At 53.4% G+C, this 24,038-nt stretch overlaps 1 protein-coding gene across 1 annotated transcript in view; it reads left to right on the top strand.

The window, feature by feature from the left end:
* Positions 1-19,843, top strand: part of LOC134655851 (nonsense-mediated mRNA decay factor SMG8) — a 35,335-nt gene extending 15,492 nt beyond the window's left edge. The window contains exons 7-14 of the mRNA XM_063511345.1: positions 1,208-1,365; positions 1,806-2,026; positions 2,333-2,447; positions 3,663-3,823; positions 4,981-5,197; positions 15,781-15,909; positions 16,994-17,204; positions 19,630-19,843. Coding sequence (XP_063367415.1) covers positions 1,208-1,365; positions 1,806-2,026; positions 2,333-2,447; positions 3,663-3,823; positions 4,981-5,197; positions 15,781-15,909; positions 16,994-17,204; positions 19,630-19,818 — 1,401 coding nt within the window. The 3' untranslated portion in view covers positions 19,819-19,843. The remainder of the gene's footprint in view (positions 1-1,207; positions 1,366-1,805; positions 2,027-2,332; positions 2,448-3,662; positions 3,824-4,980; positions 5,198-15,780; positions 15,910-16,993; positions 17,205-19,629) is intronic.
* The last annotated feature ends 4,195 nt before the right edge of the window (positions 19,844-24,038 follow it).

The raw sequence follows: 24,038 nt of genomic DNA, 5'->3' as shown, positions 1-24,038 counted from the left end.
GACCAGAACTGTAGAGATGTATTTTGGAAAACTATTCCAGGGTCGTTTCATCCGCTACTATTTATGGTTACTTGCCATGTTTGCGCAAAACTAAATTAGAACCACTACCCAACACTTAAACATGGTAGGTATATTTATAAAAGAACGTTGGCAATGCAATATTATGATTTGTACTTGTATTTATTTATTGGTTCAACAAACGTTTTGAGTAATTATGCTAAGCGTAACAATTACTTATAGGTAAACACCACTTGCATTACATCATGCTAATGATTAAAGAAAGCCAAGGTGGTCATATAATCTAGGTCGTAATAAAATAGAAAAAAGGACAGCCAGCGATAAAGAAAACGACAAATAATACGTATTTTCAAACAGCAAACCCAACTTGTAATAGTACATTATTGTCGAGGTTCGGAAGTAGCTACTTGCAGGCTGAGGATTCGTTTTAAACGGACGACCTTGGGAGTCCGTTTAATTGAATCCGAAGCCAGCAAGTAGCCTTCCAGCCGAGTCATATATAGTGCTTTTCTCAAAAATGGTGCAAGAAATAGAAATATTTTACAGAACTTACAGAAGCAACGTTCTAATTTTCCATTAATTTTCACAGAAAAAAATACAACCATTAAAAAAATTAGCTTGCCGCCTTTAAAAAAAAAAAGAAGTGTATTTTCTGCTGAAAATACGCCAACCTATTTGAGACACCTAAATAGTCGCGGTACCAACATTAAGCCTGTAACAGACTATCGCAACGCACCGCGACCTTGGAGCGTCGCACCCATAAGTGAGAGCGAGAAACAGATACCTCTCTCTTATGGGAGCGACGCTCCAAGGTCGCGGTGCGGTGCGATAGTCTGTTATAGGCTTTATAATAATAAGTGCTGATCATCTGTTTGGCTGTTTAAGGGACCTATGCCTTCATTTGATATGGCCATTTGAAGTTTTAAAAAGTTTGGAACTCGTTAAATAATGGAATTTGTATGCGACATTGCAGTCCCGAAATCGAGACTGCAATGTTTTTAACTTTTTAATTTTTTGAATGACCATAAACTACGCCCTTCGCGACCTATTTTTTAACCGGCAACGTCGACTTTGCCGTCCATTTTTGAGAAAAAGCATTTTTTTGGCGTAAATATTAAAATAAACATTTCTCTACATTTGATGCTTGTATGCATTAGTTTGGGTCTAGATTCAAGTATTGTTTGCACAGGTGGGTGTGGCGTTAGGCGTGCTACACACTATGGCCCGCGGTCCCGTAGCGGGGGCCGCGGAGGCGCGGCTGCGGGCCGCGTGCACGGCCGCCTGGCGCTCGCGGTCGCTGTGCGAGGCGCCCTCGCTCACCGCGCACCCCTGCATACACCCCGAGCAGTGAGTACATGCCACTAGTCTCTAATATAATCATATATCAACATATATGGCTTTGTATACGTACTGTAGTTTAACTATTTCATAAATATTGACGGCGTTATTCATAAACGTCTGCTAAGTTACTCAGCTGATGATCGTCGTTTGTCCCTCTCTATGGCATAACGACAGATAGGGACAAATGTCGATCATTTAATCTGAACCTTGTTGCATAGTGGATTAGGGTGACTTTCGTTTGTTGTAGAAAACAATGAAACAAAAGAAATGCTACCTTATGTAGTTTTTGAAAGGTTCGAATTAGATTGGAACAGAGGGTACATTGTTATGCACAATTGGCCTCACGAGGTTATGATTTTTGAGATTAGACCTTAAAAGAAAAATATACTTAACAATATTTTTTGTGATATTTAGTGTAGTCCTACATTTTAGATTTTTTTTTACAGTGACAACACAAAAGAGCACTCATCAGGCGTCCGCTATATCAGCGCGTGCAACTGCGGCCGCAGCAAGTGCTCGCGCGACGACCCCTACACAGTGAAGGCGGCCAACTGCACGTTCTACACCACCGCTGCTGCTGAGTGCGGAGTCTGTAGCACTCTGACGTCTGTGGCGTTCCCCGTGTTCACCCCCTCCACGCCCACCTACAGGTACAGTTGCAGCAAGTGTGAGTGTGACCCGTATACAGTGTAGCCAACTGCACGTTCTACACCACCGCGGCCGCCGAGTGCGGAGTCTGTAGCACTCTGACGTCTGTGGCGTTCCCCGTGTTCACCCCCTCCACGCCCACCTACAGGTACAGTTGCAGCAAGTGTGAGTGTGACCCGTACACAGTGTAGCCAACTGCACGTTCTACACCACCGCTGCTGCTGAGTGCGGAGTCTGTAGCACTCTGACGTCTGTGGCGTTCCCCGTGTTCACCCCCTCCACGCCCACCTACAGGTACAGTTGCAGCAAGTGTGAGCGTGACCCGTACACAGTGTAGCCAACTGCACGTTCTGCACCACCGCCGCTGCCGAGTGCGGAGTCTGTAGCACTCTGACGTCTGTGGCGTTCCCCGTGTTCACCCCCTCCACGCCCACCTACAGGTACAGTTGCAGCAAGTGTGAGTGTGACCCGTACACAGTGTAGCCAACAGCACGTTCTACACCACCGCGGCCGAGTATGCTCAACCCGCACGCTTCTTTATATAGTTTGTAGCTTTCTAATAGACCCCGAAGGCTAATCCTATTGTCTATTGTTAAGAAAAACCGCTCGTGCCACGTGCCACAACCACCTGCATAAAAAATCGGTACTTCGGTTACTGAGTGCCGGCGAGTCGAACGCTACAGAACCAGTCTAAAATGTGTCATCGAGATGCGTAACAAAGGCGCGTTATCGGAGAGCGCACCTACACTGGTTTTTTGAGCGTTGGACTAGCCCGCGCTCAGGTGCCAAATAGAATCATTAGGACCCTTTTTTGCAGGTAAGTAGCACGTGCTGTTTTACTGAACAATAGACAATAGGATAAGCCTTAGGGGTCTACTAGAAAGCTACAAACTATACCGTTGTTTATGCGTGACATTTAAAAAAAAAATCTCATTCTGAAAGCGGGTTATTGTTGTTCTAAAAGGTGTGCAGAAAGTGATACGTTTCTGCACAAGAGCATTTAACTTTCCCAGTGCGTTTTTTTCCCATTTTTATAAGATAAACAATTGAAATTTGGTTTTAAATGGATTTGTTATACAATTCCATAAATAATGATTCTTTTACTTAAATCGTTAATTGAAAGTACCCTCAAGAAACAGTATAAAAATATACACACAGTCATGTTTTTTTTTAATCACATGTATTTTACTTTCCTTGTATTCGAAATGAAAAGTAGAGTGTATAGTTTGTAGCTTTCTAATAGACCCCGAAGGCTAATCCTATTGTCTATTGTTCAGTAAAACCGCACGTGCTACTTACCTGCAAAAAAGGGTCCTAATTATTCTATTTGGCACTTGAGCGCGGGCTAGTCCAACACTCAAAAAACCAGTGTAGGTGTGCTCTCCGATAACGCGCCTTTGTTACGCATCTCGATGACACATTTTAGACTGGTTCTGTAGCGTTCGACTCGCCGGCACTCAGTAACCGAAGTACCGATTTTTTATGCAGGTGGTTGTGGCACGTGGCACGAGCGGTTTTTCTTAACAATAGACAATAGGATTAGCCTTCGGGGTCTATTAGAAAGCTACAAACCAACAAAAGCTACAAGCTACTCGTGTGAAAGGCATCATTTCAGCCTCGGACTATTGGACCCCTTGGTTAACAATCTATTTCAGGGCTGCGACAGTGAAAGCGGGTTCCCAAGAGGCGGAGCCCGAGCCCCGGGCTTCGGACGGCAACTCGGGGTGCTCCGGCTGGTCGGCGGGCGACGCGCTCTCGCCCGGCTCCGGGGAAGAAGAGCCCGGCCCGCAGTACCTGCTGCCCGCGCGGGACAACGGTGAGACGACTGCCGGATATATTTTTGAGATGATTTGTGCACCCATATTTTTACACTTGACTGTACCAATCAGGAAAGGTGTATGTACTGTAAGTGCTTGGTCGAAACACGTGGAACCATCCCTCCTGGCCACTATTTCACCAAGGTGACAGGTGCGAGAATTGTCGACATCACTGTTACTGACGTTACAGGCCTCCATAGACTACGGTAACAGCTTACCATCGGGCGGGCGGTGTGCTTGTTTGCCACCAACATATTCATTAAAACAAAATTCCATTATATCGCCAATAAATAAGTACTTATTTTGCGAAGCTAATGACAATTGTCACAAGAAACACGACAATTGTCACGAAATTCCGACACAGAACTCATTATCTGTCAAGAATTACCGAAAGTTCTATTAAATCGTGTGACAATTGTCATCATCATCATAAACTTCGAAAGAGAAATACCTGTTTTTTTCCGATATAATAAAGTTTTTTTAAATAATACAATGATGGTGGCAAACAGGAATACGGCCCGCCCAATGGTAAGCGGTAACCGTAGCCCATGGATGCCTGTGACGTCAGCAACAGTGACATTTGTCGAATTGTCGCACCTGTCGCCATGGTGAAATAGGGGCCAGGAGGGATGGTTCAAGCGAATAATAAAACCTGTTGGCACGAGAGGGCTGCCAGGCGGGAGATGGTTCAAGCGAATCATAAAACCTGTGATGACCTGGGGCCCATTTCTCAAACGGTATCAGACTAATATTATTAGTTCACGAACTGTCAAATCGTACGGGTTACCATGGCAACACACTAATAATATTAGACTAATATCGTTCGAGAAATAGGCCCCTGTTGTAAACTAATCAGTGTACAGTTATATAGGAGCGGCCAAGGCGCTCACAATTGTCGATTTAGACCTTGACTTAATGGAGCTGAACACTTTTAGGGTTCCGTACCCAAAAGGTAAAAACGGAACCCTATTACTAAGACTCCTGTGTCCGTCTGTCTGTTTGTCTGCGTCTCATGAACCGTGATAGCTAGACAGTTGAAATTTTCACAGATGTATTTCTGTTGCCGCTATAACAACAAATACTAAAAAGTACGGAACCCTCGGTGGGCGAGTCCGACTTGCACTTAAACTTTTTTAAATACTATTTCCGTTTACAGAAAAAGTGATAACCCGCCAGCCGTCAACCACGGAGTACCTCCCCGGGATGTTGCACACGGCCTCCCCCCCAGGCCTGCTGCCGGCCTTCTCCTCCTGGTCCCTGGCCTGCCTCGGCGCCTCCTCGCTGTACTCGCACAGCCTGGGCCTGCCCGAGCACCTGCAGCCGGGGCTGCTCCCGCACACCAACTACCTGCTGCCGTGGGACGCCAGAGTGCGGTCAGTCGTCATACAGTCCACTAGGCCTGCTGCCAGCCTTCTCCTCCTGGTCCCTGGCCTGCCTCGGCGCCTCCTCGCTGTACTCGCACAGCCTGGGCCTGCCCGAGCACCTGCAGCCGGGGCTGCTCCCGCACACCAACTACCTGCTGCCGTGGGACGCCAGAGTGCGGTCAGTCGTCATACAGTCCACTAGGCCTGCTGCCAGCCTTCTCCTCCTGGTCCCTGGCCTGCCTCGGCGCCTCCTCGCTGTACTCGCACAGCCTGGGCCTGCCCGAGCACCTGCAGCCGGGGCTGCTCCCGCACACCAACTACCTGCTGCCGTGGGACGCCAGAGTGCGGTCAGTCGTCATACAGTCCACTAGGCCTGCTGCCAGCCTTCTCCTCCTGGTCCCTGGCCTGCCTCGGCGCCTCCTCGCTGTACTCGCACAGCCTGGGCCTGCCCGAGCACCTGCAGCCGGGGCTGCTCCCGCACACCAACTACCTGCTGCCGTGGGACGCCAGAGTGCGGTCAGTCGTCATACAGTCCACTAGGCCTGCTGCCAGCCTTCTCCTCCTGGTCCCTGGCCTGCCTCGGCGCCTCCTCGCTGTACTCGCACAGCCTGGGCCTGCCCGAGCACCTGCAGCCGGGGCTGCTCCCGCACACCAACTACCTGCTGCCGTGGGACGCCAGAGTGCGGTCAGTCGTCATACAGTCCACTAGGCCTGCTGCCAGCCTTCTCCTCCTGGTCCCTGGCCTGCCTCGGCGCCTCCTCGCTGTACTCGCACAGCCTGGGCCTGCCCGAGCACCTGCAGCCGGGGCTGCTCCCGCACACCAACTACCTGCTGCCGTGGGACGCCAGAGTGCGGTCAGTCGTCATACAGTCCACTAGGCCTGCTGCCAGCCTTCTCCTCCTGGTCCCTGGCCTGCCTCGGCGCCTCCTCGCTGTACTCGCACAGCCTGGGCCTGCCCGAGCACCTGCAGCCGGGGCTGCTCCCGCACACCAACTACCTGCTGCCGTGGGACGCCAGAGTGCGGTCAGTCGTCATACAGTCCACTAGGCCTGCTGCCAGCCTTCTCCTCCTGGTCCCTGGCCTGCCTCGGCGCCTCCTCGCTGTACTCGCACAGCCTGGGCCTGCCCGAGCACCTGCAGCCGGGGCTGCTCCCGCACACCAACTACCTGCTGCCGTGGGACGCCAGAGTGCGGTCAGTCGTCATACAGTCCACTAGGCCTGCTGCCAGCCTTCTCCTCCTGGTCCCTGGCCTGCCTCGGCGCCTCCTCGCTGTACTCGCACAGCCTGGGCCTGCCCGAGCACCTGCAGCCGGGGCTGCTCCCGCACACCAACTACCTGCTGCCGTGGGACGCCAGAGTGCGGTCAGTCGTCATACAGTCCACTAGGCCTGCTGCCAGCCTTCTCCTCCTGGTCCCTGGCCTGCCTCGGCGCCTCCTCGCTGTACTCGCACAGCCTGGGCCTGCCCGAGCACCTGCAGCCGGGGCTGCTCCCGCACACCAACTACCTGCTGCCGTGGGACGCCAGAGTGCGGTCAGTCGTCATACAGTCCACTAGGCCTGCTGCCAGCCTTCTCCTCCTGGTCCCTGGCCTGCCTCGGCGCCTCCTCGCTGTACTCGCACAGCCTGGGCCTGCCCGAGCACCTGCAGCCGGGGCTGCTCCCGCACACCAACTACCTGCTGCCGTGGGACGCCAGAGTGCGGTCAGTCGTCATACAGTCCACTAGGCCTGCTGCCAGCCTTCTCCTCCTGGTCCCTGGCCTGCCTCGGCGCCTCCTCGCTGTACTCGCACAGCCTGGGCCTGCCCGAGCACCTGCAGCCGGGGCTGCTCCCGCACACCAACTACCTGCTGCCGTGGGACGCCAGAGTGCGGTCAGTCGTCATACAGTCCACTAGGCCTGCTGCCAGCCTTCTCCTCCTGGTCCCTGGCCTGCCTCGGCGCCTCCTCGCTGTACTCGCACAGCCTGGGCCTGCCCGAGCACCTGCAGCCGGGGCTGCTCCCGCACACCAACTACCTGCTGCCGTGGGACGCCAGAGTGCGGTCAGTCGTCATACAGTCCACTAGGCCTGCTGCCAGCCTTCTCCTCCTGGTCCCTGGCCTGCCTCGGCGCCTCCTCGCTGTACTCGCACAGCCTGGGCCTGCCCGAGCACCTGCAGCCGGGGCTGCTCCCGCACACCAACTACCTGCTGCCGTGGGACGCCAGAGTGCGGTCAGTCGTCATACAGTCCACTAGGCCTGCTGCCAGCCTTCTCCTCCTGGTCCCTGGCCTGCCTCGGCGCCTCCTCGCTGTACTCGCACAGCCTGGGCCTGCCCGAGCACCTGCAGCCGGGGCTGCTCCCGCACACCAACTACCTGCTGCCGTGGGACGCCAGAGTGCGGTCAGTCGTCATACAGTCCACTAGGCCTGCTGCCAGCCTTCTCCTCCTGGTCCCTGGCCTGCCTCGGCGCCTCCTCGCTGTACTCGCACAGCCTGGGCCTGCCCGAGCACCTGCAGCCGGGGCTGCTCCCGCACACCAACTACCTGCTGCCGTGGGACGCCAGAGTGCGGTCAGTCGTCATACAGTCCACTAGGCCTGCTGCCAGCCTTCTCCTCCTGGTCCCTGGCCTGCCTCGGCGCCTCCTCGCTGTACTCGCACAGCCTGGGCCTGCCCGAGCACCTGCAGCCGGGGCTGCTCCCGCACACCAACTACCTGCTGCCGTGGGACGCCAGAGTGCGGTCAGTCGTCATACAGTCCACTAGGCCTGCTGCCAGCCTTCTCCTCCTGGTCCCTGGCCTGCCTCGGCGCCTCCTCGCTGTACTCGCACAGCCTGGGCCTGCCCGAGCACCTGCAGCCGGGGCTGCTCCCGCACACCAACTACCTGCTGCCGTGGGACGCCAGAGTGCGGTCAGTCGTCATACAGTCCACTAGGCCTGCTGCCAGCCTTCTCCTCCTGGTCCCTGGCCTGCCTCGGCGCCTCCTCGCTGTACTCGCACAGCCTGGGCCTGCCCGAGCACCTGCAGCCGGGGCTGCTCCCGCACACCAACTACCTGCTGCCGTGGGACGCCAGAGTGCGGTCAGTCGTCATACAGTCCACTAGGCCTGCTGCCAGCCTTCTCCTCCTGGTCCCTGGCCTGCCTCGGCGCCTCCTCGCTGTACTCGCACAGCCTGGGCCTGCCCGAGCACCTGCAGCCGGGGCTGCTCCCGCACACCAACTACCTGCTGCCGTGGGACGCCAGAGTGCGGTCAGTCGTCATACAGTCCACTAGGCCTGCTGCCAGCCTTCTCCTCCTGGTCCCTGGCCTGCCTCGGCGCCTCCTCGCTGTACTCGCACAGCCTGGGCCTGCCCGAGCACCTGCAGCCGGGGCTGCTCCCGCACACCAACTACCTGCTGCCGTGGGACGCCAGAGTGCGGTCAGTCGTCATACAGTCCACTAGGCCTGCTGCCAGCCTTCTCCTCCTGGTCCCTGGCCTGCCTCGGCGCCTCCTCGCTGTACTCGCACAGCCTGGGCCTGCCCGAGCACCTGCAGCCGGGGCTGCTCCCGCACACCAACTACCTGCTGCCGTGGGACGCCAGAGTGCGGTCAGTCGTCATACAGTCCACTAGGCCTGCTGCCAGCCTTCTCCTCCTGGTCCCTGGCCTGCCTCGGCGCCTCCTCGCTGTACTCGCACAGCCTGGGCCTGCCCGAGCACCTGCAGCCGGGGCTGCTCCCGCACACCAACTACCTGCTGCCGTGGGACGCCAGAGTGCGGTCAGTCGTCATACAGTCCACTAGGCCTGCTGCCAGCCTTCTCCTCCTGGTCCCTGGCCTGCCTCGGCGCCTCCTCGCTGTACTCGCACAGCCTGGGCCTGCCCGAGCACCTGCAGCCGGGGCTGCTCCCGCACACCAACTACCTGCTGCCGTGGGACGCCAGAGTGCGGTCAGTCGTCATACAGTCCACTAGGCCTGCTGCCAGCCTTCTCCTCCTGGTCCCTGGCCTGCCTCGGCGCCTCCTCGCTGTACTCGCACAGCCTGGGCCTGCCCGAGCACCTGCAGCCGGGGCTGCTCCCGCACACCAACTACCTGCTGCCGTGGGACGCCAGAGTGCGGTCAGTCGTCATACAGTCCACTAGGCCTGCTGCCAGCCTTCTCCTCCTGGTCCCTGGCCTGCCTCGGCGCCTCCTCGCTGTACTCGCACAGCCTGGGCCTGCCCGAGCACCTGCAGCCGGGGCTGCTCCCGCACACCAACTACCTGCTGCCGTGGGACGCCAGAGTGCGGTCAGTCGTCATACAGTCCACTAGGCCTGCTGCCAGCCTTCTCCTCCTGGTCCCTGGCCTGCCTCGGCGCCTCCTCGCTGTACTCGCACAGCCTGGGCCTGCCCGAGCACCTGCAGCCGGGGCTGCTCCCGCACACCAACTACCTGCTGCCGTGGGACGCCAGAGTGCGGTCAGTCGTCATACAGTCCACTAGGCCTGCTGCCAGCCTTCTCCTCCTGGTCCCTGGCCTGCCTCGGCGCCTCCTCGCTGTACTCGCACAGCCTGGGCCTGCCCGAGCACCTGCAGCCGGGGCTGCTCCCGCACACCAACTACCTGCTGCCGTGGGACGCCAGAGTGCGGTCAGTCGTCATACAGTCCACTAGGCCTGCTGCCAGCCTTCTCCTCCTGGTCCCTGGCCTGCCTCGGCGCCTCCTCGCTGTACTCGCACAGCCTGGGCCTGCCCGAGCACCTGCAGCCGGGGCTGCTCCCGCACACCAACTACCTGCTGCCGTGGGACGCCAGAGTGCGGTCAGTCGTCATACAGTCCACTAGGCCTGCTGCCAGCCTTCTCCTCCTGGTCCCTGGCCTGCCTCGGCGCCTCCTCGCTGTACTCGCACAGCCTGGGCCTGCCCGAGCACCTGCAGCCGGGGCTGCTCCCGCACACCAACTACCTGCTGCCGTGGGACGCCAGAGTGCGGTCAGTCGTCATACAGTCCACTAGGCCTGCTGCCAGCCTTCTCCTCCTGGTCCCTGGCCTGCCTCGGCGCCTCCTCGCTGTACTCGCACAGCCTGGGCCTGCCCGAGCACCTGCAGCCGGGGCTGCTCCCGCACACCAACTACCTGCTGCCGTGGGACGCCAGAGTGCGGTCAGTCGTCATACAGTCCACTAGGCCTGCTGCCAGCCTTCTCCTCCTGGTCCCTGGCCTGCCTCGGCGCCTCCTCGCTGTACTCGCACAGCCTGGGCCTGCCCGAGCACCTGCAGCCGGGGCTGCTCCCGCACACCAACTACCTGCTGCCGTGGGACGCCAGAGTGCGGTCAGTCGTCATACAGTCCACTAGGCCTGCTGCCAGCCTTCTCCTCCTGGTCCCTGGCCTGCCTCGGCGCCTCCTCGCTGTACTCGCACAGCCTGGGCCTGCCCGAGCACCTGCAGCCGGGGCTGCTCCCGCACACCAACTACCTGCTGCCGTGGGACGCCAGAGTGCGGTCAGTCGTCATACAGTCCACTAGGCCTGCTGCCAGCCTTCTCCTCCTGGTCCCTGGCCTGCCTCGGCGCCTCCTCGCTGTACTCGCACAGCCTGGGCCTGCCCGAGCACCTGCAGCCGGGGCTGCTCCCGCACACCAACTACCTGCTGCCGTGGGACGCCAGAGTGCGGTCAGTCGTCATACAGTCCACTAGGCCTGCTGCCAGCCTTCTCCTCCTGGTCCCTGGCCTGCCTCGGCGCCTCCTCGCTGTACTCGCACAGCCTGGGCCTGCCCGAGCACCTGCAGCCGGGGCTGCTCCCGCACACCAACTACCTGCTGCCGTGGGACGCCAGAGTGCGGTCAGTCGTCATACAGTCCACTAGGCCTGCTGCCAGCCTTCTCCTCCTGGTCCCTGGCCTGCCTCGGCGCCTCCTCGCTGTACTCGCACAGCCTGGGCCTGCCCGAGCACCTGCAGCCGGGGCTGCTCCCGCACACCAACTACCTGCTGCCGTGGGACGCCAGAGTGCGGTCAGTCGTCATACAGTCCACTAGGCCTGCTGCCAGCCTTCTCCTCCTGGTCCCTGGCCTGCCTCGGCGCCTCCTCGCTGTACTCGCACAGCCTGGGCCTGCCCGAGCACCTGCAGCCGGGGCTGCTCCCGCACACCAACTACCTGCTGCCGTGGGACGCCAGAGTGCGGTCAGTCGTCATACAGTCCACTAGGCCTGCTGCCAGCCTTCTCCTCCTGGTCCCTGGCCTGCCTCGGCGCCTCCTCGCTGTACTCGCACAGCCTGGGCCTGCCCGAGCACCTGCAGCCGGGGCTGCTCCCGCACACCAACTACCTGCTGCCGTGGGACGCCAGAGTGCGGTCAGTCGTCATACAGTCCACTAGGCCTGCTGCCAGCCTTCTCCTCCTGGTCCCTGGCCTGCCTCGGCGCCTCCTCGCTGTACTCGCACAGCCTGGGCCTGCCCGAGCACCTGCAGCCGGGGCTGCTCCCGCACACCAACTACCTGCTGCCGTGGGACGCCAGAGTGCGGTCAGTCGTCATACAGTCCACTAGGCCTGCTGCCAGCCTTCTCCTCCTGGTCCCTGGCCTGCCTCGGCGCCTCCTCGCTGTACTCGCACAGCCTGGGCCTGCCCGAGCACCTGCAGCCGGGGCTGCTCCCGCACACCAACTACCTGCTGCCGTGGGACGCCAGAGTGCGGTCAGTCGTCATACAGTCCACTAGGCCTGCTGCCAGCCTTCTCCTCCTGGTCCCTGGCCTGCCTCGGCGCCTCCTCGCTGTACTCGCACAGCCTGGGCCTGCCCGAGCACCTGCAGCCGGGGCTGCTCCCGCACACCAACTACCTGCTGCCGTGGGACGCCAGAGTGCGGTCAGTCGTCATACAGTCCACTAGGCCTGCTGCCAGCCTTCTCCTCCTGGTCCCTGGCCTGCCTCGGCGCCTCCTCGCTGTACTCGCACAGCCTGGGCCTGCCCGAGCACCTGCAGCCGGGGCTGCTCCCGCACACCAACTACCTGCTGCCGTGGGACGCCAGAGTGCGGTCAGTCGTCATACAGTCCACTAGGCCTGCTGCCAGCCTTCTCCTCCTGGTCCCTGGCCTGCCTCGGCGCCTCCTCGCTGTACTCGCACAGCCTGGGCCTGCCCGAGCACCTGCAGCCGGGGCTGCTCCCGCACACCAACTACCTGCTGCCGTGGGACGCCAGAGTGCGGTCAGTCGTCATACAGTCCACTAGGCCTGCTGCCAGCCTTCTCCTCCTGGTCCCTGGCCTGCCTCGGCGCCTCCTCGCTGTACTCGCACAGCCTGGGCCTGCCCGAGCACCTGCAGCCGGGGCTGCTCCCGCACACCAACTACCTGCTGCCGTGGGACGCCAGAGTGCGGTCAGTCGTCATACAGTCCACTAGGCCTGCTGCCAGCCTTCTCCTCCTGGTCCCTGGCCTGCCTCGGCGCCTCCTCGCTGTACTCGCACAGCCTGGGCCTGCCCGAGCACCTGCAGCCGGGGCTGCTCCCGCACACCAACTACCTGCTGCCGTGGGACGCCAGAGTGCGGTCAGTCGTCATACAGTCCACTAGGCCTGCTGCCAGCCTTCTCCTCCTGGTCCCTGGCCTGCCTCGGCGCCTCCTCGCTGTACTCGCACAGCCTGGGCCTGCCCGAGCACCTGCAGCCGGGGCTGCTCCCGCACACCAACTACCTGCTGCCGTGGGACGCCAGAGTGCGGTCAGTCGTCATACAGTCCACTAGGCCTGCTGCCAGCCTTCTCCTCCTGGTCCCTGGCCTGCCTCGGCGCCTCCTCGCTGTACTCGCACAGCCTGGGCCTGCCCGAGCACCTGCAGCCGGGGCTGCTCCCGCACACCAACTACCTGCTGCCGTGGGACGCCAGAGTGCGGTCAGTCGTCATACAGTCCACTAGGCCTGCTGCCAGCCTTCTCCTCCTGGTCCCTGGCCTGCCTCGGCGCCTCCTCGCTGTACTCGCACAGCCTGGGCCTGCCCGAGCACCTGCAGCCGGGGCTGCTCCCGCACACCAACTACCTGCTGCCGTGGGACGCCAGAGTGCGGTCAGTCGTCATACAGTCCACTAGGCCTGCTGCCAGCCTTCTCCTCCTGGTCCCTGGCCTGCCTCGGCGCCTCCTCGCTGTACTCGCACAGCCTGGGCCTGCCCGAGCACCTGCAGCCGGGGCTGCTCCCGCACACCAACTACCTGCTGCCGTGGGACGCCAGAGTGCGGTCAGTCGTCATACAGTCCACTAGGCCTGCTGCCAGCCTTCTCCTCCTGGTCCCTGGCCTGCCTCGGCGCCTCCTCGCTGTACTCGCACAGCCTGGGCCTGCCCGAGCACCTGCAGCCGGGGCTGCTCCCGCACACCAACTACCTGCTGCCGTGGGACGCCAGAGTGCGGTCAGTCGTCATACAGTCCACTAGGCCTGCTGCCAGCCTTCTCCTCCTGGTCCCTGGCCTGCCTCGGCGCCTCCTCGCTGTACTCGCACAGCCTGGGCCTGCCCGAGCACCTGCAGCCGGGGCTGCTCCCGCACACCAACTACCTGCTGCCGTGGGACGCCAGAGTGCGGTCAGTCGTCATACAGTCCACTAGGCCTGCTGCCAGCCTTCTCCTCCTGGTCCCTGGCCTGCCTCGGCGCCTCCTCGCTGTACTCGCACAGCCTGGGCCTGCCCGAGCACCTGCAGCCGGGGCTGCTCCCGCACACCAACTACCTGCTGCCGTGGGACGCCAGAGTGCGGTCAGTCGTCATACAGTCCACTAGGCCTGCTGCCAGCCTTCTCCTCCTGGTCCCTGGCCTGCCTCGGCGCCTCCTCGCTGTACTCGCACAGCCTGGGCCTGCCCGAGCACCTGCAGCCGGGGCTGCTCCCGCACACCAACTACCTGCTGCCGTGGGACGCCAGAGTGCGGTCAGTCGTCATACAGTCCACTAGGCCTGCTGCCAGCCTTCTCCTCCTGGTCCCTGGCCTGCCTCGGCGCCTCCTCGCTGTACTCGCACAGCCTGGGCCTGCCCGAGCACCTGCAGCCGGGGCTGCTCCCGCACACCAACTACCTGCTGCCGTGGGACGCCAGAGTGCGGTCAGTCGTCATACAGTCCACTAGGCCTGCTGCCAGCCTTCTCCTCCTGGTCCCTGGCCTGCCTCGGCGCCTCCTCGCTGTACTCGCACAGCCTGGGCCTGCCCGAGCACCTGCAGCCGGGGCTGCTCCCGCACACCAACTACCTGCTGCCGTGGGACGCCAGAGTGCGGTCAGTCGTCATACAGTCCACTAGGCCTGCTGCCAGCCTTCTCCTCCTGGTCCCTGGCCTGCCTCGGCGCCTCCTCGCTGTACTCGCACAGCCTGGGCCTGCCCGAGCACCTGCAGCCGGGGCTGCTCCCGCACACCAACTACCTGCTGCCGTGGGACGCCAGAGTGCGGTCAGTCGTCATACAGTCCACTAGGCCTGCTGCCAGCCTTCTCCTCCTGGTCCCTGGCCTGCCTCGGCGCCTCCTCGCTGTACTCGCACAGCCTGGGCCTGCCCGAGCACCTGCAGCCGGGGCTGCTCCCGCACACCAACTACCTGCTGCCGTGGGACGCCAGAGTGCGGTCAGTCGTCATACAGTCCACTAGGCCTGCTGCCAGCCTTCTCCTCCTGGTCCCTGGCCTGCCTCGGCGCCTCCTCGCTGTACTCGCACAGCCTGGGCCTGCCCGAGCACCTGCAGCCGGGGCTGCTCCCGCACACCAACTACCTGCTGCCGTGGGACGCCAGAGTGCGGTCAGTCGTCATACAGTCCACTAGGCCTGCTGCCAGCCTTCTCCTCCTGGTCCCTGGCCTGCCTCGGCGCCTCCTCGCTGTACTCGCACAGCCTGGGCCTGCCCGAGCACCTGCAGCCGGGGCTGCTCCCGCACACCAACTACCTGCTGCCGTGGGACGCCAGAGTGCGGTCAGTCGTCATACAGTCCACTAGGCCTGCTGCCAGCCTTCTCCTCCTGGTCCCTGGCCTGCCTCGGCGCCTCCTCGCTGTACTCGCACAGCCTGGGCCTGCCCGAGCACCTGCAGCCGGGGCTGCTCCCGCACACCAACTACCTGCTGCCGTGGGACGCCAGAGTGCGGTCAGTCGTCATACAGTCCACTAGGCCTGCTGCCAGCCTTCTCCTTGCCGCTGGTGTTATTGCTTTAATTAAACTACATGAGTATGGTTCTATCGTTAAACGGGCCCTTACAGGACGAGCCACCTCGCAAGGAAATTACCAGCCGGGCTAGCACATGATTGGCGCGACAGTATCTCGCGGCGAGATAGACTATCCGTCTCTTTTCAGCTCAACAGCTCATTTGTGAAGACATACTCGTATCTCGATTAAGTTATATGCACCCGTGGCCACAATGCCTCTGGCGAGGCACTCTATGCGTTCACGAGGCGTCTCATACAGTGTGGACGTCTTACATTGCGTACAGCGATAAAGTAGGTAGAGGTGTCACCATAAACGTCAAATGACTATGAAAATATGATTCGACACTTCTACGCTTCATCAAAGCAAAGATAATTTGAAACAGAGGCGGACTGTCAAAGCCACAGTAAATTCACTGCCATCTTTCGACAAGATTAAAATTGTTACAACGCCATTTGACTTTGATCCTTATTCTTTCACTGATATGTGTCAGAGTTAAGTATCTTGGGTGAACAATTTCGTTTAGAATCAACTCTGTATGTTTGTATGTTCCAGTATGGAGCAAGTAAGCGCCTGGCGAGCTGCGCAAGCGTCTGCGCGCGGGCGCGGGAAAAGCACCGCGCCGCATCACCTCACCGTCAAGATATTCCTGGGTTTTGAATACGAGTGCCCCCGCGGGCACAGGTAAGTGTTTGTTCTTAATATAATTAATCGGAATAACAGAAAACAAAACCGGCCAAGTGCGAATCGGACTCGCGCGCGAAGGGTTTCGTACCATTACGCAAAAAACGGCAAAAAAATCACGTTTGTTGTATGGGAAGCCCCACTTAAATATTTATTTTATTTTAATATTTGTTGTTATAGCGGCAATAGAAATACATCATCTGCGGAAATTTCAACTGTCTATCACGGTTCATGAGTTACAGCCTGGTTACAGACAGATGGACGGACGGACAGCGGAGTCTTAGTAATATGTCCCGTTTTTTAGGGTTCCGTACCCAAAGGGTAAAAAACGGGACCCTATTACTAAGACTTCGCTGTCCGTCCGTCCGTCCGTCTGTTACCAGGCTGTATCTCACGAACCGTGATAGCTAGACAGTTGAAATTTTCACAGATGATGTATTTCTGTTGCCGCTATAACAACAAATACTAAAAACAGAATAAAATAAAGATTTAAGTGGGGCTCCCATACAACAAACGTGATTTTTGACCGAAGTTAAGCAACGTCGGGCGGGGTCAGTACTTGGATGGGTGACCGTTTTTTTGCTTGTCTTGCTCTATTTTTTAGCTCATCGCTACGCCTTCGATCCTATGCCTAATATTGACTGAAGTCCGAATTATGCTGCTCTGAAGCCGGCCTTTGGCTTCGCACCGAAGTCAATTTTGTAACAATTTTAGAGTTTTTTATTTTAAATTGCAAATGACCTATCTATCTTGAATCAGTATGGTCTTCTGACGTCGTCCTGCAAGTGGCATCGTAAGGACCCCAGGATTGCGATTGTTCAAAAACTATTCAGACTTTATAACCTTCTGAACGCCACGCCTATCGTGCGCGGCACGTCATCGTGAACCTTGTCAGAATGCACGAAGGTTGATATTGGGTTGTAGCCGTGCGCGTCAGTTGACGTCTTTGGCGGTCAAAGGGTTAAAAATTACCATTAATGTAGATGCACTGGATGAAATATATTTGAATTCGGATATCAATCGGATTTCTCTATGCTATTGCCTAATAAGAATTGTTAAATATATGTAAACTCCAACATTTCAGGTTCATGATGTCCTCGCCCGACACCGTAGTAAACGGTGGTGGCGGCGCGTGCGGCCGCGACGCTGGCGCCGCGGGCGCGCGGCTAGCCGCCTCCGATATGCCGCTCTACACGCCGTGTCTATGCCGAGGAACTAACGCTATGCTGGCACAACTTATGAGAGTACACGTGGTTACACCGAAGGCACCGGTTCATGTGACTTTAGACCCTAAGGTTAGCGGTTTTAGGTTGGTTTTAAATTAGTAGCTAGTGCAAATACTAAGGCGAAGATCCATTTCGCACGAATTGTCATCAGTACATGTCACTTTAGACCCTAAGGTTAGTTGTTAAGGTTCATTTTACATTGGTAGTTAGCAACAAACATTGTAGGGAAACAAAACGCCCAGCCAACTCTGACATGCCGCTGTACACGCCGTGTCTATGCCGAGGAACTAACACTATGCTGGCCCAACTTATGAGAGTACATGTTGTTACTCCGAAGGCACCCGTTCATGTGACTTTAGACCCTAAGGTTAGCGGTTTTAGGTTGGTTTTAAATTAGTAGCTAGTGCAAATACTAAGGTGAAGATATTTGGCATCGGTGCACGTGAGTTTAGACCCTAAGGTTAGTGTGTTAAGGTTCATTTTAGATTGGTAGTTAGCTACAAACATTGTAGGGAAATAAAACGCCTAACCGCCTCCGATATGCCGCTCTATGCGCCGTGTCTATGCCGAGGAACTAACAGTATGCTGGCACAACTTATGAGAGTACACGTGGTTACACCGAAGGCACCGGTTCATGTGACTTTAGACCCTAAGGTTAGTGGGTTAAGGTTGGTTTTAAATTAGTAGTTAGTGCAAATGGATGAAGACATATTTCACAAAAACTGGCATCGATGCACGTGACTTTAGACTCTAAGGTTAGTGAGTTAAAGTTAATTTTACATTGGTAGTTAACAACAAACATTGTAGGGAAACAAAACGCCCAGCCAACTCTGACATGCCGCTCTACGCGCCGTGTCTATGCCGAGGAACTAACGCTATGCTGGCACAACTTATGAGAGTACACGTGGTTACACCGAAGGCACCGGTTCATGTGACTTTAGACCCTAAGGTTAGCGGTTTTAGGTTGGTTTTAAATTAGTAGCTAGTGCAAATACTAAGGCGAAGATCCATTTCGCACGAATTGTCATCAGTACATGTCACTTTAGACCCTAAGGTTAGTTGTTAAGGTTCATTTTACATTGGTAGTTAGCAACAAACATTGTAGGGAAACAAAACGCCCAGCCAACTCTGACATGCCGCTGTACACGCCGTGTCTATGCCGAGGAACTAACACTATGCTGGCCCAACTTATGAGAGTACATGTTGTTACTCCGAAGGCACCCGTTCATGTGACTTTAGACCCTAAGGTTAGCGGTTTTAGGTTGGTTTTAAATTAGTAGCTAGTGCAAATACTAAGGTGAAGATATTTGGCATCGGTGCACGTGAGTTTAGACCCTAAGGTTAGTGTGTTAAGGTTCATTTTAGATTGGTAGTTAGCTACAAACATTGTAGGGAAATAAAACGCCTAGTCACCTCCGATATGCCGCTGTACGCGCCGTGTCTATGCCGAGGAACTAACACTATGCTGGCCCAACTTATGAGAGTACACGTTGTTACACCGAAGGCACCCGTTCATGTGACTTTAGACCCTAAGGTTAGTGGGTTAAGGTTGGTTTTAAATTAGTAGTTAGTGCAAATGGATGAAGACATATTTCACAAAAACTGGCATCGATGCACGTGACTTTAGACCCTAAGGTTAGTGTGTTAAGGTTCATTTTACATTGGTAGTTAGCAACAAACATCATAGGGAAATAAAACGCCTAGTCACCTCCGATATGCCGCTGTACGCTCCGTGTCTATACCGAGGAACTAACACTATGCTGGCCCAACTAATGAGAGTACACGTTGTTACACCGAAGGCACCCGTTCATGTAACTTTAGACCCTAAGGTTAGTGGGTTAAGGTTGGTTTTAAATTAGTAGCTAGTGCAAATACTAAGGTGAAGATATATTTACGATTCGGTATCGGTGCACGTGATTTTCGACCTTAAGGTTAATGAGTTAAGGTTTATTTTAAATTTGTAGTTATTAACAAACATTGTAGGGAAATAAAACGCCTATTCACCTCCGATATGCTGTTATATTCGCCGTGTCTATGCCGAAGCACTAATACTATGCTAGCTCAGTTGACGACATTTTGTCACTCTGAAGGTTCATTTCTCATTTCTTTATTTGCATTCAATATACTATACATTATATAAAGTACATGAAACCCCTTGGGGTGTGGAAAAAGATAAAATTAAATTAATATTTACAAGTAGTCATGTTAATAATTATATCAGTTAAAAATAAAAATAAAATAGTTACAGAGAAATAGTACATTAATCAGAAAATTATAAACATGTTTACTATTAAGAGATGAGGGAAAAAAAAATACAATATCAAATTATGTAATAGGTATCAAATGAATGTCAAACTAATATATAGAAATATGGTTCAAAAATATGTCATCATTATTATAATGTGACTTTAGACCCTAAAGTTAGTGGGTTAAGGTTCAGTTTACTTCGGTAGCTAGCGAAAATCAGGAAATTTTAACACTTATTTTTGCCCAGGTCCAACCAGTAACAGGCGGACCAATCTTCGTCCCCGAACCTTCCGGTTCGGAGCCCATAGAGCTCTCGGGCTCCGCCTACTGGGTGCTCCGCCTCCCCTACATATACGCCGACGAGCGCGGGCCTCTGCCTCGGCCTCGGCAGGCCTCGGGGCTGCTGCTGGCGCCGCTGCTCGGCCTGAGGGAGTAGACAAGGTGACAACATGCTGGGTGCTCTAAAATAAGATAAAAGATGCTTATTCTTGACGATCACAAAACATGTACGGACATGTACAGACAACAACAACAGTAAGAAAAGAAGAAATTAATAAGTGTGCATCACGAAATTGACCCAACTCAGCATAATACTAGCTATAAAGCCACGTGGTGCCACGACAGATAACATATAAAGCAACATATTAAAACACTACAAAGGTACACAGAAGGAATAATTAAGAAAATAGAGAATACAAAAAAATAAACAAGAAGAATAATTAAGTAAACAAACTAAACAAAAAAAAGAAAAACATAAAAATAGACAAAAATTTATAGTAACATGTTATTATGAACGCGACCATACCATGCGTCAAAAATTATTCTTATGCTGTAGACCAGCGGTCGGCAACCTTTTAGCAGCCAAGGGCCACATAGTAGTTAACGAAGTTGACGCGGGCCGCACTGTGTTAATATATATGCCTTTATCAGACATTGTCGTTTGTCAATACTACATACAAAATAGCCAGGGAGGCTCGCGGGCTGCAAGTGACAGGTTCACGGGCCGCATGCGGCCCGCGGGCCGCGGGTTGCCGACCGCTGCTGTAGACATTAAGGTACATGTGGGGTAAAAACAACAAACAGCGACTGTGAAAATTGATCACAGCTTACAACTAGCGACAACCCTAAAAGTAATAATTGTTAAAAGAAAGCATTCTCTCCTTTTACGTACAGTCGATGTCAATATGTTTAGACTTTTGCACCTTACTTCTTTGTAATAAGGCTAAAAATGTAAACATACCTTTGACGTCAACTGTACATACGTTATATACGGTTGCCTCTTTAGCTTTGAGTATATCTTATATCTAAATTTTTTAATATCTCCCAGTCAACGCGTCACAAATATTTATAAAATAAAATGTCATCTTATGTCTTGGTTATACCTATATATTTATTGTAGTTTCTTTTTCAGGATCGAGAAGTCGGAAAAAAGAAATAATCCAGCGAAGCAGACGTTTCTACCTATTATGGATCCAGGCGGTACCGGCAGTCTAAGGAGAGTAGGCACCGTCTATGCTGTCATTATCATAAGACCATATCACCATATACGCCTACAGTCACGTAGAGTTCAATCATGGATAAGAAACCACGGTTGTGTGATTTGTTATTATTATGGCAGTTAAGCTTAGAAACAACTTAAAATTATTGACCGAAGCGTAGCGAAGGTCTACGTTTTGACTCGGGCATTTTGCTTTTGTATGTCCGGATGTTCTCCTCTACAGGTCACAATTCTCAACCGATTCTTGTGAAATTTTGTGACCAGATTCTATGAGTAAATATTTTTTTTTGTCGATCCCGTTTTTGGAAATTTTCAAAAATGGAGGAGTTGTGATACCTCGCGCTTAAACAAATAGTTGTATCGATATCATAAGAGTATTTTCTTTTTGAGACATATTTACATTGTAAATGGCAAAAAATGCAGAAAAATTGTATTGCTGGTTTAGGCGGTATTTAGATATTTAGTTTGTTCTCGAGAATGAGTAGCCGAATTTCGTCAGCTTAGCTAAGAACTATCATGGCGCATTTTGTAAACAATGGTTTTTTTTGTTTGCACACAGAAAGTCTGGGTTCGATCCCCAGTAAGACATAACTTTTTGTAATCTTTGTATTGTATTGTTGATTGATCAAACCGCTGTGTGGCGCTGTCATCGTGCACGGTCCCAATAAGCTATGCTCGCGAGGTCTACAGCTCACAGAGCCACTAGTTATTATTTGTCTATCTTTCCATATCTCGGGACCAGGGGGTCCCGGACCTTTGGGAGGCGTGCGTGGGGCCGAAGCCAACAGCGCAGAGTCCCTTTAAGACAATTTAATCTAAAAGCAAGGGATACACATCATACACACGGCGGATACCATCCCCGAACGCACAAATATGATACATCCGGAGATGGTCCCCGCCAGGTGCAAATACTATTGCAGTGCAGCACTTTCGTGCTGCGATGGGAACTAAGGTCATAAGGCTATGATTTTAATGTTGGATGGACTGGATATAGGGTTATAGGAGGAGACTAGCGGACACCTGTCATGACAATCAGTTTCAAAATTGTAAATGACAGATGGTGACTCGCCAACTCATTGAATGGGCCCCGCAATGGCCGCACGCACAGTGCGACAACAGGGCAACACTTTGGAGTGGCTGTGACAAGGCCCCAACGTGTCTGTACTCTTTGACGGCGCAGGAACTAGTATCACTTCTCTCTCCTCCCTCTTGTGAAAATGCCACTTGTCAAAAAAGGACAACTATACTGTTGACAAGACGAACTTCAAATCCAGTTGTTGCCGTTTTGGTGGTTACAAAGCTGTGTATGTGTGCGTAAAAACGTCTATGTGTGCATTTTAGGAACGTGAAAAGTCGATTTTAATCATGTTGTATATCAATAAACGCTACACAGCGGAACGGAAAAGCGATTAATTAAAGCTTCAATTTCTTCGTTAAAAATAAACAAAATTGAAATGCTAATGGATTATGAATATATTATAATTTAATAAAATGATTCAATTATTGCGGAACACATATTTTAGTACGTATTTATGTATTGTAATTAAAAATCTGAACTTTCCCTTCGTTACCTGCTGTGGCGTGACGATAAAATCGTGATCTGATAACCACCATAAAGAGTAAAAGCGTTTTTTGATTTTAGGTATCGCTAAACTTTTCAAGTAAAATTCAAATTGCAAGAAATGTCGATAGTTTATCGCTATGACTTTATCGACATGGCCACAGCAAGGTGGTTACATATTGTTAATCGTACATAAAAACAAAGTGGCAACAGTGACAGCTCGCTTAGGGTCCATCTTTACAAATATTATATCTATGGGCTGTGAGGTTGTTGAGAGGTGAGTCTGCGGTAGCTAGATCCCGGTGATCCGTTCAGCAGGCCGCCGGCGTTATGACATTTTACACTTCCAACCTGGAGCATAGGTACCGCTCTTGCGAATTTTTTTTTGAGGCATTTACTATACGAAATTAGACCTTACATGGTTATATTATACCTAATAGCAATGTTAGAGGGCAACACAGGGAGATATATTAACTGGTCGATAAGAGAGAAGAAGTTATTATGTTAAATTAGATTATAATGTAGTTCACGTGGTGAAATTACTGTAGCCTTCTAGCGTAAGCTCAGCAATAAATATAGTCTACAACAAGAAGTGGTTGTCATTTAAATCGACGTGCACCGCCACCCCAAAGGAGTTTGAACTAACGTTTCGTAAAATGCAGGAACTGTACCTATGGTGTACCTTACACCTAATAATACAAATGTATTAATATGTATAAAATTTGAAATAAAACAATAGGTATGCTGTTCATTTGTAGTTTTATTGTCCTTATTTTTATTGTTTCGGCAACGCGATAAGTTACTCATGAAATAAAACTATGGCAACGCATTATATCGCGTATAATTCATTTAAAATAGGTACTTCCCGACGTTTCCAACCCTTTACATAGTTACATTAGAGGCGATATAATCCGTTTACATAATTATACTCGGTCAAGCAAATCTTGTCAGTAAAAAAAGGCGCGAAATTCAAATTTTCTATGGGACGATATCCCTTCGCGCCTACATTTTTCAAATTAGCCGCCTTTTTCTATTGACACGATCTGCTTGACCAAGTATAGTTTTATTTCTTTTACAATTGTCAGTTACCAGTGCCTTGAGTTCCAAGCTGTCGGTACGTAAAAAATGGCATTCAAAATTCAATTCTAATGTTTAAGCCTCTTGGTTGGAATTAACCACTTGAGTCCCTGGGAATTTGCCAGTCAATAAACAGCCAAGAGGTCTTGGATTTAGAATTGAATTTTGTTTACCTAGTCGATTTTACTTGGCGTCGCTCACTTGGCGCATTTCTAAACAATGTAGTGTAGTGCACTTACTAATATGTAATTTTGAAGCTTTTAAACACTAACTGAAACAATCTTACTAAATACAATGACTGGGCTATCCGTGAAAGTCGAAGTTCGCAAATTGCGAGCATCTTTCTCTGTCACTATAATTACACCTTCATTGGAGTAAATGAGAAAAATCCCCGGAATTTGCGAATTTCGGTTTTCGTGGTAGCCCCTCTGCAATTTTTACACAATGAAGACTCAGCTTTTTATTTGATAAAATGTTTAAATTCAATAACAATAATTATGATTTAAATAATAACTGTTCA

The sequence above is a fragment of the Cydia amplana genome, chromosome 2, assembly GCF_948474715.1.
Source record: "Cydia amplana chromosome 2, ilCydAmpl1.1, whole genome shotgun sequence".
Taxonomy (NCBI): Eukaryota; Metazoa; Arthropoda; class Insecta; order Lepidoptera; family Tortricidae; genus Cydia; species Cydia amplana.
The sequence above is the reverse complement of the archived record's forward strand: the minus strand, read 5'-3'. Positions and strand labels throughout refer to the sequence as shown.